Raw genomic sequence first — 16,349 nt, 5'->3', positions numbered from 1 at the left:
AAATTTCTCGGAAATGACTGAATAAAGTGCCATTAATCTGGATCGCGGCAGCCGACGAAAGTAATAACAGAAGAATTTATATTCATTTGTTTATTTTATTTTATGACTCTCCGGCAACGTTTCTTGTTCTCCTCTCGGCGTGCTTTTATATACGGCAACTGTCAACATACCGTGAAGTTATGCATCTAACTTTCTTTGGATATGAAAATACACCCAGTATTTTGCAACACAATTCTAATCGATTTTCTGATGGCATTTTATTCAGTGTAATGTGAAATGAGCTTGCATTCTCGTGACTTTTCACTCAAAAGTGAGTAACTTTTACTTAGTTTCGTATTTCAATGCAAAATATCAAAAACTGAGCAACATTGATTTACCAAGCTGAGTAACTTCTACTCTGATTATGTTAAATTAATGCCTACTCACTTTTGAGTAATTCCACAGAAATTTTACTCAGCGTGTTTTGCCAACGACTTTATACATTTTCGTTCTGTTTACTCCGTTAATTAACAACAAATTCCTCAGGAATGCTGATTCAAAAGTTTACTGAATAGTACAAATAACTCGATTAAGCTCCAGTAACCAGAAACCATATGCAGCTGCAGTTTAGCATTTCCCGATACCTTCCCCCGTCATATTTAATGGATTCCTGCGGCAAAGGCTCGTGAATAAAATTTTATGGATATTTTGTTTAACGACGTGTTTCGGGCATCATCCAAATTATTGTTGGAATAGTTCAATGATTTAGGCTATCGTTTGTTTACGGTATTTTTTTGAAGTAGGATTACGTCTTTCGGTAACATATTGGGAGTGCAATTTTAAAAAACCAAAATCGACCACGTTACGAAAAATGGTAAGGTTTTGACCACTTATAACTCTGTCAATAGTGGATGGATTTTAATTCTAAACAAGCCAATCGATGGGAAATTTTTCAACGATCTGCTAAAATGAACATTTTATCAATTTTCAATAGGTCACTATTGAAAATTACCCAAATGTGCAACTGTTGCAATGGTGAACAAAATTATCACCGATTGCCTGGAAAAAGCGCTTTCCCTTGCACAGATTTCAAATTCGAATTCCATCCGAACAGTGCTTATTCCATCACCGTGTGTGGTGGTGTCCGGTTGGTCGTCATCAGCAGCAGCTCGTCGTGAGTTGCTGAGGGCCATCTATGCCAAGCGCGTCGCCCTCATCTGTGTTGAACACCCTAATAGCTCAGCATTACTCAACGATCATGACAAAACGTTCCATTTCAGGACCACCATAAATTTGTTAAAGAGTATTTTCTGGACCTTTGTCAAGGTCATTAATCGGATGTCAGTTCCCTTAACTAACATACCATGTATTTTTAAGGCAACTTGGGGGTGCAATTTCAAAAACCAAAGTCGGTCGTCGCTGAAAGTGGTCTGATTTTGATCCAGAGATGATGGATTATAATTCTTAATACACCAATCGATAGGAATTTTTTCTACGAATCTGTTAAAATAATATTATTGAAAATTGCACGAATGTGCAACTGTAGCTATTATGATTAAAATTATCACCGATTGCCTGCGAAAAGCCCTTTCCCTAACACAGATTTCAAAATCGAATTCCATCTGGTCTCGCCGGTGGTGTCCGGTCGATCTTCATCATCAGCAGCAGTAGCAGTGCTTTCGGCGCGTGGCGTTGAACATTGTTCTCCATTACACAACGAAAGGCTGCCCGCAAGCAGCGAGCTGCAGCCCACATGAGCGTCCATTCACCGAAGAAGGAGGAAGCCGCACCGCTGCTGATTGGATTCAGTAGCTCTTCGTGAGTCGCTGTGGGCCATCTATGCCAAGCGCGTCACTCCCGTTACAAACAACACACAGCTCGCCAGCCTCATCCGTGTTGAACGTTCGCTCGCCTTGCTGCCAGCCACATCCGCCCCAAAACTGTTTGATACTGTATCCAGCAACCAAACATTTGTGGTTAAATGCGTAACAGTATTGAAGTGGCCAATACAAATTCTCGCAATGACCGAATACCACCTGACCTTGTCAATTAACTAGAAACACTTCGAATTAAGGTAAGGTTTTCTCTAGGATCCCAAGAAAAAAGCAAAAAAAATCTCGAATTTATATGAGTGATCGCGAATATCTCGCGATTGGAAAGTTTTAGCAAGAAATTCTTCCAATAGATTTTCGTTTTTTTTATTATCTATTGAATAAACCAAAAATTTCATGCGTTTTGTGCACGAAAATGCATAATTTTGTCATCAGAGAACGAGGCGTTCCGTGATGGGAAAAAGTGGTTTCCCTAACACAGTCGCCGAATATTGATAACGAGCACGTAATCCTACGTCAAATCTACGGGCGTCCCTTTTACCGGTGTTCCGGATCTTCTGGAGTATCGGTAGTGGCCATGAGAGGTCCAAAGGCTGGTTGAACATTATTTTGAAGCACAGTAGTAATCTATTGAAAATAATCGCAGAGCTTTGGAATGAGATTCATGAACTGACCACCTTTAAGGATGGTCCGGATCTTCGCAAGGACCGATGTATGGCTCCCATATGGTTAAATAATGTTCAGATGTAACATATTGGTCTAGCTCTAGTTCAACGTTATACTTTAGAGCTAACTTTTAGAGTATCTTCATCTGAGATTAGCCAATTTTCATTCACCCGGATTGTAGCCGGTTCCGTGCGTCCATTATAACCAAACGGCATCCAGACTCTTGGAATGGCTTAATGAAGCAAGTATGATTATTTTATAGCAATAACAATCTTGGGACTATAAAGACCCAGAGCGCGAGATTGCAGCCCTTTTTTGAATACCGTCACCAGGTTAAACATGGTAAGCACCAGGTAATCAGCGGGATGTTACTATGATTGATAGTGATGTGTGAAGGGAACTGCAATCATCTCGGTAAAATTCTACGAAAAAAGCTTGCTTGATCGCTAAAAGTTTTCAGAAAGTTCGTTATCCGTTTCTTACCTCGATTTACTCCATAATACGAGACGAGATCCTTGGCATGGCCATTTTCTCACCCTTAGAAGTTTTTGGCTGACTGTTTTCGAACTCAACGCTAGGGGCAGAAGAAATCCACCCAGTTCTCTTTGATCTTACATATGAAACACTTGTCTTTAATCCCATTATATTGTTTCTCCCTTGAGCTCATTTTGAGTCCCAGCTTTAGGTAGCAGTAACACTTATTTCAGCAAAATGCACGATGCGGACTGAAGTTGAGGAAGTGAATCTATTACATCGCAAAATCAAACGCATTATTCAATTCTGTAAGCGCTGCAATCTTGATGTGTGTGCTGCATTGGCCAAAAATAAAATGGAAGGGCAAAAGAATAGATGAGGAGAGATGGTACTGGTAATAGTAAAATCGTTTTTCAATCGACATAGAATCTATAGCTCTTGGTAACTTTCTTGATGAAATTGTCAATGTGAGAGTTGAACTTAAGTTTGTCATCAATATCAAGCCAAGATATTTAATCTCCCGAACGCGATCAATAGCCTCATCATCAATTACAACGAAGGCATTCTCGTTTACTCGGTTCTGTGAAATTACCATGAATTTAGTTTTAATGATATTCAAACTCAATTGCTTATACTTCAAACATTTGCTTAGAGAATGCAAATCTTCATTCAAGTGAAAACGGCATCATCTAAAACCTTAGCTGCAATGAATAACACAGTATCATCTGCAAAAAGATTAATGTCGCAAAATCGTAAGTCATTACTATACCATATAAATAAAAGGGACCCTAATACACTTCCCTGGGGCACTCCAAGGTTATTTCTCACGGGACTGAAATCACAATCATTAAAAACAGTCCGTTGAATCCTGTCACACAAATAGCTTTCAACCCCTTTTATATGCAGTACTCGTAGGTCCAAACCACTTGATTGATCGTAACAACAAGGGCCTAGAAATAGTTCAGGTGGTACGATTGGCTACTGAACATCGGGAACTGATCTCAGCAACTTTCTGAACAAATCATGCTTGTAATTCCGGAACCATTTCGGATGACTGCAGAGGTTTTCCTTGGAACGAACCCAGAACTTTAAGCGTAACTCGAGAAAACTGCTAGGATCGTCTGTAGTAATACCAGAGCAGGTCTGAGGGGATCTCTGGAGACAGTTTCAGTAAACTTCGATTTCAGACCCAGATAGCATCAGTGACAAGAGCATTTTGAGAGGTCAGAGGACCGCAAGAAAAAAAAACAGAATGTTCTGGTGGCCAGGTTTAGGAGTCATCTCAGGATCTCGAAGTACACCTCGGTGGTGGGTTCGATAACTGTTTTCTTAATCTTCCTGAACATATCCAGCTAGTCGAGCAGGCCTGGGTTCAATCTCAGACGGAGCCGCCGGGATGTTCTGAGGCATAACATCTCTGATCACGGGGAAGTAAAGCCCTTGGTCCCTTGTTAATGAGTTCCGTCGGCGTCGATAGCATTGGTGCTCAGCACAGAAAAGAAGATCGACGTAAAACAAATCAAGGGAAAAAATAGAACAAGCTATCGGTTCTCGTGGCAGGTCAGATTCAGTTAACATCAGAAGCGAATGTCCAGCATATTTTGAGAACAAGTCCAGATAATCTAGGCGCCATCAGAGGACTTTGAGGAGCTTCAGAAACAGGTCTAAAATTCAAGGTTCAAGGGACTGCAGTGGCTTTTGATGGCAGGGTATATCAAGAACGAAGAAAAACTTTCAAGTTCACAGAACTTGGAGAGTGTAACGAAGGATTGCTACAGCAGGTCTTAAGGTGTTTGTAGACAGGTTTACCAACAATCAATATGAGACTAACGATTTTGAATTGGCTCACTACTTGACTAGCCTATTGGTCCCAAGCAAATCGATTAACGTACCCCATTCTAGTTGAAATTCTAGTACTACACTCTATTAGTTTTGATTCGCTATGGAAGTTTGACAGATAAAATGAGGGGTTAGTGGATTTTCCTATGTTTCGAGGGTTGAATCGATTAGCTTGGGACCGAAGAGAGTACCAGAGCTGAGCCAAAAAGTTGAGCACGTTTCTTCGGGACCTACTAGTCTTAGAGTTACCTCTATGGGTTTACTGCACTTCGATTACAGATTCAGCTAGCATAATTGAAAAGGGAACTTTGAAGTCCAGAGGACTTCCAGCAGAAATCCAGAGTCGTTTGATTGTTTGGTTTGTCAGCTGCAGGACGATCTATGGGACATCGTCGGGAGTAGGTTTGGAAGATAGAACTTATTAATTTCAGGAACTAATCTCAGATTCTTCTCGGACAACCCAGCTAATAAATCCGGAACAATTTCAGGAGAATGCAGATAATTTCGGAGGCGCGAGCTCAGATCTTAAAGCATCTGAAGAATTTACCGAAGCAGTTTCAAGAGTCCCTAGAGACATGTTCTGTAAACTTCGATTTCAGGACCAGCTGACATCAGCGACAAGCGAATTATGATCGGCCAGAGGGCTGCTAGAAGAAATCCAGAATCTTTTGGATACCAGGTTTAGGAATATTTTGAGAGGGTTTGAAATAGAAGCTTTGTATCTTTTGAGGGAGGCTCAAAGGGTGGATCTACCGAACTTCGGGAACTGATCTCAGAATCTTAATGAACACATCCAGCTAGTCTTTCCAAAACTTAAGTAGTAAGTCGAGAAGATTTCTAGAATGTTCAGAAGGATTTTCGTGAAAAAAAAATCATTAGCAAAAATGTCCGTTTCGCATACAAAATTAAAATTCTCCCGCAAATCGAGACTATAACAAAATTCTTTAAAATTTCGCTCAGTTCTTGGGGACTAGAATAAGCATTGAAACAGCAGTGGGGAACCCTCTCTAATGTAAACACTTGGAAAAATGGTCTTGAAAGCAGCAAAACATTGAGGAACTTTTGAGAAAATCGTTCACAAGCATGTATTGCACATCCTAGCTCAAGTAACATTTTAAGTTTTATTGAGGCTTTGAAGCACTCTACAAGTCTAAATCATGGTAGTACCCTCATAAAACCCAAATTGTTTCTTGGGAGTTAACCAATAAGCCCGCTAATTTGGATTGATTTTGATATATAAAGCTAACATAGACTAATACAGGGCTTTGGTGCATTAATACTAAGCAGGCTTGTTGGTTACTTGGGATTGCCCCCTCATTTTCTTTCCATCAGCATAATCGAAAATTTGATATTCAGAGTTGTGCTTTCACAAAATTAGAAAGTTTGGTCCATGTGGCCCTGAGTTCAATATTTAATCATAATTTGCTACTTCAAGCAATCAAAAATTCGTCCATCCAAACAGGATCATAATTCTAAATGTTCATTCAAAAGCTTAACGTCCAAATTTATCCGCCTCTTAAGCACATAATGAGGAACTAGAACTACAAGAATTCAGAAATGCTTTTTGCCATTCTTGCATTTACGCAAAGACGCTCCAAACCATTTTCAGATATTCAATTGTTATTGGACCGAACTAAACACAGCACCACCCAGAAACTCGTTAATCCACGGCCCAAAATCATCAAAATTCAGTTCGCCAAGCAGAATCTCACGAACACTAGCGTGTTAATTCATAACATTTTGACAGTTCTTACAGTGATGCATCGGTAATTTGTATACAAAGTTCGATGTCCCTCCTTTTTTACATATTATGCAGAAAAACTACTTTCTAAGCCCCGCCCCTGACAGGATTTCCCGTCATTTTTTTTTATGAATGGGGCGTGACAGAAAGTACTTTTGTGCAGAATATGTAAAAAAGGTGTTTGCCAAGAACGGGTCCAGCGTCAATGGGTTGCCCGCCGGTGATGTGAAGGTTGGTTCGTCCGGAAACCAGACGGAATAGAGACCATGCTGGGAATGGTCGAATAGTAGGCGGCCGTTCTGGTTCTGCTGGTAGTTCCGCCAGGCCTCGTGCCGGGCGTTCAGGTCCCCTCCGATTACGAAGCGGGCATTGGTGCGGGTTATGATGGCAAGGTCGTTCTTGAACTGCTGTGCTGTACCATTGCTAACGGTACATTGCCGGGGGCAGTAGGCGGCGATGAACCGGACGTTTCCGGTCGATGTTTCCACCTCTACGCCGACGGCCTCGATGATGGAAGTGCGGTAGTGGGGTAGGGTGCAGTACTTGATGCCTTTCTTGATGATGACCGCGACACCGCCCCCCCTGGAGCTGGTGCGATCAAGCCGGACAATGCTGTGGTCGGGCAGCCAGAGGCTGTCACCGGTCTTGAGGTGGGTCTCGGTGAGAAGGCCCACGTCGATGTCGTGCTTGCGGAGGAAGTCTGCAAGCTCAATGTTTTTCGCCCCTACGGAGCGAGCGTTCCAGTTGGCGATCTTTATGGCTTCACGGTCCATAATTAGCGACGAAGGAGATGATAGCTTGGAGCTGTTGTGTTCTTGTAGCGCAGGTGCGCATGATGATGATGGCCTGGGCCAGCAGTGTGACGATCTCATCCGTTGACAGCGGAGAATCGTCTGTAGCTTCGCCGGTTGTACCGGCCAGTCCCGGAGCAGGGGGATCCGTCAGGCTTGACCGGGTACTGCAGCGGCAGCCGACTGGGCAGCAGCCAACTGTTGGTTGAGCGGGAGCGGCAGCAACACTGGAATTGGCCGTGGTTGGACCGGTGATAACTGAGGAAAGTTCTGCGCGTTGTTTTCCAGAACCTTCTTGCGACCGGGCTGGTTGTTGGACGAGACCTTCTTCCGGATCTCGGCGTATTCGGCCTACTTCGGACAGGCCTTACTCGTGGCCTTGTGGGCGGCACCGCAGTTGTGGTTTTTGCCGCATTTGAAGCAGCGGCTGGCCATGCGGCAGTTCCTGGTGCCGTGCCCGAACAATAGGCAGTTCGAGCACTGAGTGACGCCACGGTGGGTCGGCTTATACCGCTCCCACTTCACTACGATGTGGAACAGTGTGCGTGTCGTCTGGAGATCCTTCACGGTTGTGGAGTTCTTCTCCAGATGGACCAGGTAGAGCTGGTCACGATACTTGATGGCCTTGCTGCGGGTCATCTAGTGGATTTCGACCGGCTTGAGGCCGTTCGCCTTAATCTCGTCCATTAAGGTGGTGGTGTCCATGTCGTGGAGCCCACGCAGCACCACTTTCAGCGGCTGGGTGACCTCGACGTTGTGGGAGAAGTACTCCAGCTTTATCCTGTCCAAGAGGGCCTGGACTGTGTTTAAGTGTTTTTCGGCCGGGACCATCAGTTTGTAGCCTTCCGTGCACCGTTGAATGGTGCAGCGAAGGCCCTGCTTAATGTAGAAATCCAGCTGCTCCCATAGCCCGGGAGGGAAGCCCTTCACATAGAAGGGTGGCAACTTCACTTTTTTCGGCACCGTCTCAGGGTCCGACTGCGGCTGGGCTCCGTTCTGCAGGGCGGAGAACGGATTGTTGCTCAGCAGCATGTTTGCTGCCGATGCGGTGGCGCTGCTGTCTTCAGGTCTGGGTCGTTTAGTTCCGGGAGGCCCCGGCTTCTGGGCTGGCTCGGTGGTCGCGCCGTCTCCTGGGAGAGGCTGTTTTCCCGGTAAACCGGCACTCGCGTTACCGCGCGATTTCTTACCCATGTCTGGGTTAGCGAGAGCGTCACTACACAACGCGGAGCTAATTCGATTTGCGAACGAACGAACGAACGAAACGAGAGAGAATACAAATCGACTGAACTGCTCAACAGTCTGGCAGCGAATGATGTCCGTCCATGAGCAGAGCTCTTATATAGTTTTACAGGTTCAAGCAAAACGATGCGCAACCAAATGATACTCGATTATGACGACTTGGTTTGAGGAGCACGTTTATATCATTGAAACAGTGATAAAATTAACACTTTTAATTTGTACATTTTTTAACGGTTTTTTTTTTTTTTTAGAGAATTAGAAAAGCATTTATTGTAACAGGTTGTGCAGTTATTTCCTATCGATTGGTGTATTTGGATTTTAATTTCGTATATAAATGATAAAGTTATAAGCGTTAAAAAACTTACACCTTTTCGTGACGGTCGCAATTTTAGATATCCGATCTCCCAGTATCTTCCCGTAAGATGTAGTCTACGTCAAAACGGTTTTTAAGGGGGTACTACCGTTTGTACTCCATTTTCACCCTATAACTTTGTCCACTGGAGAGATGGAAAATGTACGTGTTCGACAAAGTATCTGAAAATGACTTCATCTGCAATGTTTCGATAGACGATCGTCAATTTTAACAAGAAATATTTTTTTACACACCTTAGTGTGTAAGTAGTGTACACACTTAGAATATTTGACCGAAATCTGTGAAATTTCACCGAAATCTCAACAGCTGAACGTTCGGTAAACCGTTCGGTGATTTTTCACAGATTTCCTGTAATTTTTCACAGATATTCGGTGAAAAGTTACAGGAAATCTGTGAAAAATCACCGAACTGTTTACCGAACGTTTAGCTGTTGAGATTTCGGTAAAATTTCACAGATTTCGGTAAAATTTCACAGATTTCGGTGAAATAATCTTAATGTGTACACACCTCTTAAGCAAAACATTTCACCACTGCAATAAAGTCTTTCAAAATTGAAAAAATATTCTAGCAGACATCAAAATGCTACACTAAATAGTTTAGTTGCAAATTGCTATTTTCGATGCGGGAATTAACACATTGTTCATCTCTGGGATAAATTAGGGCAACATACGGATCAGTTTCTCATCTTTTTGTTTCTGAAAATGAAATACTTTTTGAATATATTGCTATTTTCCGATTTTCTTATAAAACTTACTTACAATTCTATAATAGTGAACTTTCCTTAGGATTGAACCTGGGAATCTGAAGATCGCAACCAGAAGTTCAGAAAACGTGACCTGTGTAAATTTTGACTTATATCAAGCTTATCTCAGAAGAAAAACACCAATTGCTACTTACGCCAGTTACTAGTCCGTCCAGTTTCACTGATAGTAGAATCTTTCATCCTTTCAACACTTTGTGGGAATTTATCGGGAATTGACTTTCAACTCCGGGCTAAGACGTTTATTACATTTGATCTAATTCAAAACAGTAAAGTTCCATATTTATTTAATTAAAGTAAAGGTTACTCACTTTGCTAAATTGATGTTGCTCAGTTTTTGACATTTAGCGCACAAATACGAAATTGAGTAAAAGTTACTCACTTTAGAGTAAAATCAGACGAGCGTGTGCACGGAAAAGCTGACCAGCGTTGCCAGATATACCGATTTATCGGTATTTATACCGATTTCTAAACTAGATACCGATATACAGATAAGGTTCCTCAGAATACCGATTTTGAAGATTGTATACCGATTTATACCGTTTTTTTTTAAATACTCAAAATTATTATTGCCTGCCACGCTTGAATTTCGAAGTAAATTTTTGAGAATACTTCATATTTTTTTATATCGTCTCTAAAGATGCCTCATGCTTGATACTCTTTCGATTAATGTTTGCATTTCCTCACCGTTTTTGGCTACCCATCAATCGAGAAATAGTCGATGGCTCTTTCCGGTAATTCCTAGGGAATCGAGAAATATATTTTAAAAATTACTTAACTTGAAGAAGTTTTTATTCATTTTTAAACTTCCTGAAGTTTCATCCAACTTTCTCTGGAATTTTCTTCCACCTTACCTTGGAAGCTTCTTCAGCCTTCGCTCGAATGATTCTTTCATCTTCTCCCGCCAGTTTTTTAAACTTTCCCGAAGCTTCAAGGATGCTTTCAGATTTTTATTGTGGATCCACACTAGCGGCAGGCACATTTAAGAAGTTCTGAAACTTCAGAAAAGTCCAGACTTTTGTGTAAGTTTCGATAAATTAAAGATAGTTTCATTAATTTCTGTTAAAATTCGAAAACCCGGAAATTTCAGAAAAGTCCAGTGAACTCCAGTGAACTTAAAGATGTCTCTTTAAAAATATTTTGGAAACTTCACAAGTCCAAAGAACTTCTGGGAAATTTAATGGCTTTCAGGAACTTTAGTGAAGCACAGAGAACATCAGGGCAAACCCATTAATTTCAATGAAATTGCTGAAATAACAAAGAAGTTCCGAGAAACTCAGGCAATTTCCGAAAACTTCAGCAATGTCCATGCTAATTTAGGAAACGTAAGGGAAGTTACATTAACATTAGATCATTGTGAGAACATTTTATGGGAAGTTCTATGCTTTTTAATGGCAGTGTCGATAACTTTTAAAAATAAAAAAAAAATCGGGACGATCAGAGAACTTCAATGCTGAAGTTACAATAAATTCAAGAAAATTGTGCGAGCACTTAAGAGATTTCGTAATCTTCAAGAAAGTACAGAGGCCTTCTAAGATGATTAGAGATATTCCAGTAGTCTTATTATAATCAAAGAAGTTCAGAGCGCTTCAAGGATGACCAGAGAACTCCTAAACAGCCTTTAATTTCAGGGAAATTACAAGAACTTTTAAGGAATTTTGAGGAATTATGGAATATTCCTAAGTGCATTTTAGGAACGTTCCGAAAACTTCAGATAAAATTCGGAGTCTTCAGGAATGTTTTTTGAATATCAGGAAAATTTTCTGGATCATTAGAACATCCCCCAGGAATCTCTTACTTCCGGAAGTATGTCGCTTACGGAACGCTCTGGTGTCCGATTTTCTTCAGATGTTTCTTCCAATCTACCTTAGGAAGTTTCTGGCAGCGTCTCCAGGAAGTTTATTTCGTCTTCTCAAGGAAGTTCAATTAATTCTACCAGAAATTTTTTTCGTCTTCTTCTGGAAGTTTGACCATTTTTTGTTCGACTTCTATTGGAAGGTTTTTCCGAGCTTCTTCTGGCTTTCCCTGGAATTGGCTACTTCTGGAAATTTACTTCCGATTTCCGAATCTCTTCTGTCTTCCTTTGGATTGAAATCCGTTTTTTTCCGATAGTTTATTTAAATTTTCGCCACAAGTCTATCAATTCGTGTCTTGGAAGTTTCCCGGAGGTTTTTCCAGCTTGTCTCGAACTTCATCCAGGAGAGCTTCTTTCGTCTTTCTCTGGATGTTTTTTCAGCTCCATTCAGAAGCTTATTCAAACATTTCCCGGAGTTTTCTTCCGGAATTTTCCGATCATAGTCACATAGATTATAGCTACAATTTTGCTTTGATTAACGGCTTTCTCACTGCAACGACTACAATGTACTCTGCCCAACATTTCGGCCATAGATTGTGACTTTTTTTAAGGGAAAATATTGTTTGTCGTTATTGTCAATAGTTAAGGCTGATTTTCCATATTTTGGTTTCATTTAATGATATTTTAAGACTGAGAAAGCCGTCAGTCAAACAAAGCAATTCCCATCGTTAAAATTTTCCCTTAAAAAAACGGCAAAAATATAAAATTAAATAAATAGTAAATACCGATAAATACCGATTTTTATATAACTTTGATACCGATAAGATTTAAAACTATCTGGCAACGCTGAAGCTGACAGCGGCGATGGGGACTTTCCTGTTTCGAGGGTTGGCAGCACGTGTTCCAATGCAGCAGCTGGCACGCAGAAAAGAACATGGAGGACTAAAACTGCAACTGCCAGCGATTAAGTGTAAAGCGCTTCTCGTCAATCGCCATCTTCAAGAAATCGATTCCCTTCCCTATTATCAGTCCCTTCTCGTCCAAAATATTCCTCGCCCCGTCGATCTTCCCTGCCTAAAGCACCTCTCTCAGCAATTTTTCTCCCAGATGACCAAGCTGCCTGAGTTCCTGCGACCCATTCAAGGACACCAGGCCACCCACCGCTCCTGCTCTAAACTATATTTAGGGTTAATCTAATTTAATAAATGGCTGCCGATTGCTGTCCGTTAAGCCCGCAGAACTCTCCCAAAACGAACGGAAGCCATTCATTACCGGATTTGCTAAAAAAAAAAAAAAAAGAGTTCATCGACACAGCTTGACTGCTCCGTTTCTTCGTCGCTCGACACGCCACAACTTTGTCGCAGTCAGTTTTGCGAAGCACTTTATTTTCCAGTTTTATTTTCGGTCATAATACCTGCCAAAGTAGGTGGAAATGATCTAAATTTGTTGTTTTTATTCAATTCGGATGGAGGAAAAAAAAAACCCGTGGGAGTTTCCCGCTCATTGTATTCATTCAGCGGGCGTTCCGTCATTCGTTGACTACCAAGTTCAAAGGCATATACCTATCATATAGAGCTATCGAGGAGAACTGTTGCAGCACGATTTGTTAGTCTAATTGAACCAACGTCCAACAAGCGATTGAGATCAGGCAAATTCTTCCCGTCGTCTCTTCAGGATGGGAGCGTACGTCGCTCCAGCAATCAAGAACATAAGCAAATGATTTATTATTTGGAAGCAGAAAACAAAAAAAAAACGCTGGCAACCAGAATGCCGAAACAATTGAATGCCTTAATAAGAAAACATTGTTGCTCATTGCTATCGTTGTCTTGCGATCTCTGTGTTTTTTTTTTCTATCGAAGAAAAACAGAAATAATTGAGCGATAATTGCCAACTTCCGTGTGGTCTTGTTCATAATTCTCCTTTTACTTGGAAGCACCCTTGCAGTTCGCAAGCAATGTGCTCCATAATTCAATTCATCTGCCGATGCTGCTTCCTTTCTGGTGGTGGAAAACTTCTTTCCGAGACAACGGCCGGTGGTGGGTGGCGCAAAACGGTTGTTGATGAATGAATGAGCTTAAGGAGCTTGGCCTACGACTTTCTTGTGAATTTTCTACTCATTTGCTAGCACTACCGGTGGATTAAAGAGGCGTTCAATAATGAATAAGCCAAAGTCGATTGAGGCCTAATTTTGGACGGGTGCTGAATTAGTACTCATACAAGGTTTATTGGACGTTGAAGGTGATACAATTTTGGTTGGAATTGAAGCTTGAAAATGAAAACAAACATCGAAAAAAAAACTCACCGCTTCGATCTCCTTCTCGAACTTGACCGGCCGCAGCTTGCACAGCAGCGCCCCCACGTAGATCGCATTGATGATCAGGAACAAGCTGGCCCAGATGACGGCGTCCATCGTGCACTCGACCTGCCAGCCCCAGATGATGAGCAGCACGCTCCCGGCAATGACCATACACCGCAGCCACAGCATCCCGAAGGGGGCATTCGGGGCCAGGAAGGCCAAGAAGAACAACCCACTGCCGATTTGGTAGTACAGATGGTGGGTTCTCCGCAGCGAGAAGCAATCCATCAGTGTCCACTCACCGCCGCCGCTCAAGCCGAAGAAGCTGCTGAAACCACCTCCACCACCACCACCACCACCACCGTGCGAACCACCTGACGATCCTCCGTTACCTCCGCCTCCCGTTCCTGGGATGAAAGAACGGAAAGTATCGTTACTTCTACCGCCGGGAATCAGGGGGGATCGATGGGGGACATCGCTAGGGGCACTATCACTACCACTAGAGGATGATGAGTGCGGGGACTGTTGACTATTGTGATGGTGAAGGTGACGATTGCTACTGCTGGCACTTCCTCCGTTCCAGACGTCCTTCTGGACGATGTACTGCGACGAGGGGGCGATCGGCGAATCCTCGATGATCAGCCCCTCGGGACTACCGAGCCCGGAAGATTGCGATTGCTGCTTTTGCTGCTGCTGCTGCTGCTGCTGGGGATGGTGGACCACGCTGAGGGGGCTGGTGGTTTCCACTAGCCCGAGGACCAGGGTCCACCCCAGCAGGAACATGACTCGCTGTAGAAGCTCCAGTTTGAAGCCTTTGCCGGCGGTGGATGACTAGAGTTGATGCGGCGGTAGCGTTTACGTTTGCGCTTCGGAAGCATTCACAGCAGCCGTGAATGTGGCGACAGATGGATGGTCACACTTCTGCGGAGGTGCTTCTCGGGGGGAGCATTTTCAAGGGGCATGCCAATGGAGGTTTTTGGATTGATTTTTTTTTCTTCTTATTGATTTGAATCTTCTTCGGTTTTCCCGTGGGATATCACATTTTGGAAGAGAGAGAGATAAAGAAAGACGGTGAAATTTCGCACACGGCACTGCGGATTTCAATCACAAATCGATCACAAATTTCACTTGCTGTTGACTTTATTGCCGGGATTTAGCAACACTGATGGCCAATTTCTGTGGGATCGCAGGGAGAGGGCACCTGTGGATGAAACGAAAAAAAGCAAGGAGTTATTAAAAAGCTGATTTTTTCGAGAATATACACAAAAAAGCAATGTTAAACTGGGGTTTTGAATAGTGGAACTGTTAGGTAAAAGTTTAAAAATGAGAAAATTTATTCCGAACTTGTAAGACTTACGTTTATAAGTGCCTATTTGCCGTTCCAATACGTAGGCCAGCAAAAGAATTTTCTCAAGGGTGACATTCAGAAACTTACCCGTCATAGGTCTAAATTCTTCATTTGGTGATTTTAATGCAAAACACCGCTCATGGAATAATGCTCAAAGCAATTTCAATGGTAATACTCGGTTTGATGATTGTTATTATTTATTTATTTAATATTTCTCATTTGACTTTGTGTTGTCTTAATGAAATTTGAAAATAGCAACGGTCCTAAGTTGCTGCCTTGACGGACACCGGATGTATTATTGGTGGAAGAGTTTGATTGTGCTGTTCCGATTTTCACGCTGAGCTCTCGATTTGTCAAGTAAGACTTGAACCAACGAATGAAGCCCTGTGACACACCAAGCTTATCCAGTTTAGCTAGCAGGATAGCATGATCAACTCGATCAAAAGCAGCCTTCATAGACGTATAGCCGTATAGACGACATCTGTTTGTGCTCCTGCTTCCATATTCTGAAGGCAGGAGGATACGAATGGTGCTAGATTTGTAGAGACAGATCTCTTAGAGTAGAACCCATGCTGGTCCGGAGAAATATAGCTACAGCAGCTTGCAAATAGGGCGTCATTAATGATTATTTAAAACACTTTAGAGCAGGCACAGAGTGAAGTGATTCCGCGATAGTTTTCAATTTTGCGCTTTTCTCCTTTCTTGAATACTGGGAACATAAAGGAGGATTTCCAACTCCTAGGGAATTCACCTTGCTGCAGTGAAAGGTTGAACAACTTCCTTAATGGCTTAGTAAGTGCGGAGGAACATTTCTTCAGGATACATCCGGGGATCCCATCAGGACCAGCAGCAATCGAATGTTTCGTCTTGTTAATTGCAGACTCCACTAGCTCCTCGGATATCTCAAAGATGTCGAAAGGAAACACATCATTTGGCGTGTCTCTGGTTGCCTCGTTCACTTGATCCGCTGAGGCAGTTGTGTAGTTGAAGGCGTGTCTGAAGTGTTCTGCCAGAAGGTTACATTTCTCGAATGGAGTGCGCGCATGTCTCTCTCCAAGAGAGATTTCCGTAGGAAGGCCAACTTCGTTTCTCTTAGTGTTGACAAACGACCAAAACAATTTAGGGTTGGTGCGAAGGTTGTGCTGCATTCGCCTAGTATACCGTTTGTAGAGAAACCGATTATACTTCCGATAGTTGTTGCTAGCTCGAGAGAACC

At 42.4% G+C, this 16,349-nt stretch overlaps 1 protein-coding gene across 7 annotated transcripts in view; it reads right to left on the bottom strand.

The window, feature by feature from the left end:
• Nucleotides 1-14,980, bottom strand: part of LOC135712667 (uncharacterized) — a 269,423-nt gene extending 254,443 nt beyond the window's left edge. For 6 of the 7 annotated variants that reach the window (XR_010518664.1, XR_010518661.1, XR_010518662.1 and 3 more), the window contains exon 1: nucleotides 13,792-14,980. Coding sequence is in view for 2 of the 7 variants with exons in the window: in XM_065235611.1 (XP_065091683.1) it covers nucleotides 13,792-14,568 (777 nt within the window). In the remaining 5 variants the exon portion in view is untranslated. The remainder of the gene's footprint in view (nucleotides 1-13,791) is intronic. The other variant, XR_010518665.1, reaches the window with a different exon arrangement.
• Between the last annotated feature and the right edge of the window lie 1,369 nt (nucleotides 14,981-16,349).

The sequence above is a fragment of the Ochlerotatus camptorhynchus genome, unplaced genomic scaffold, assembly GCF_037179485.1.
Source record: "Ochlerotatus camptorhynchus isolate MF236.1 unplaced genomic scaffold, CSIRO-AGI_Acam_v1.1 ptg000500l, whole genome shotgun sequence".
Classification (NCBI taxonomy): domain Eukaryota; kingdom Metazoa; phylum Arthropoda; class Insecta; order Diptera; family Culicidae; genus Ochlerotatus; species Ochlerotatus camptorhynchus.
This window is presented reverse-complemented; position numbering and strand designations above follow the sequence as displayed.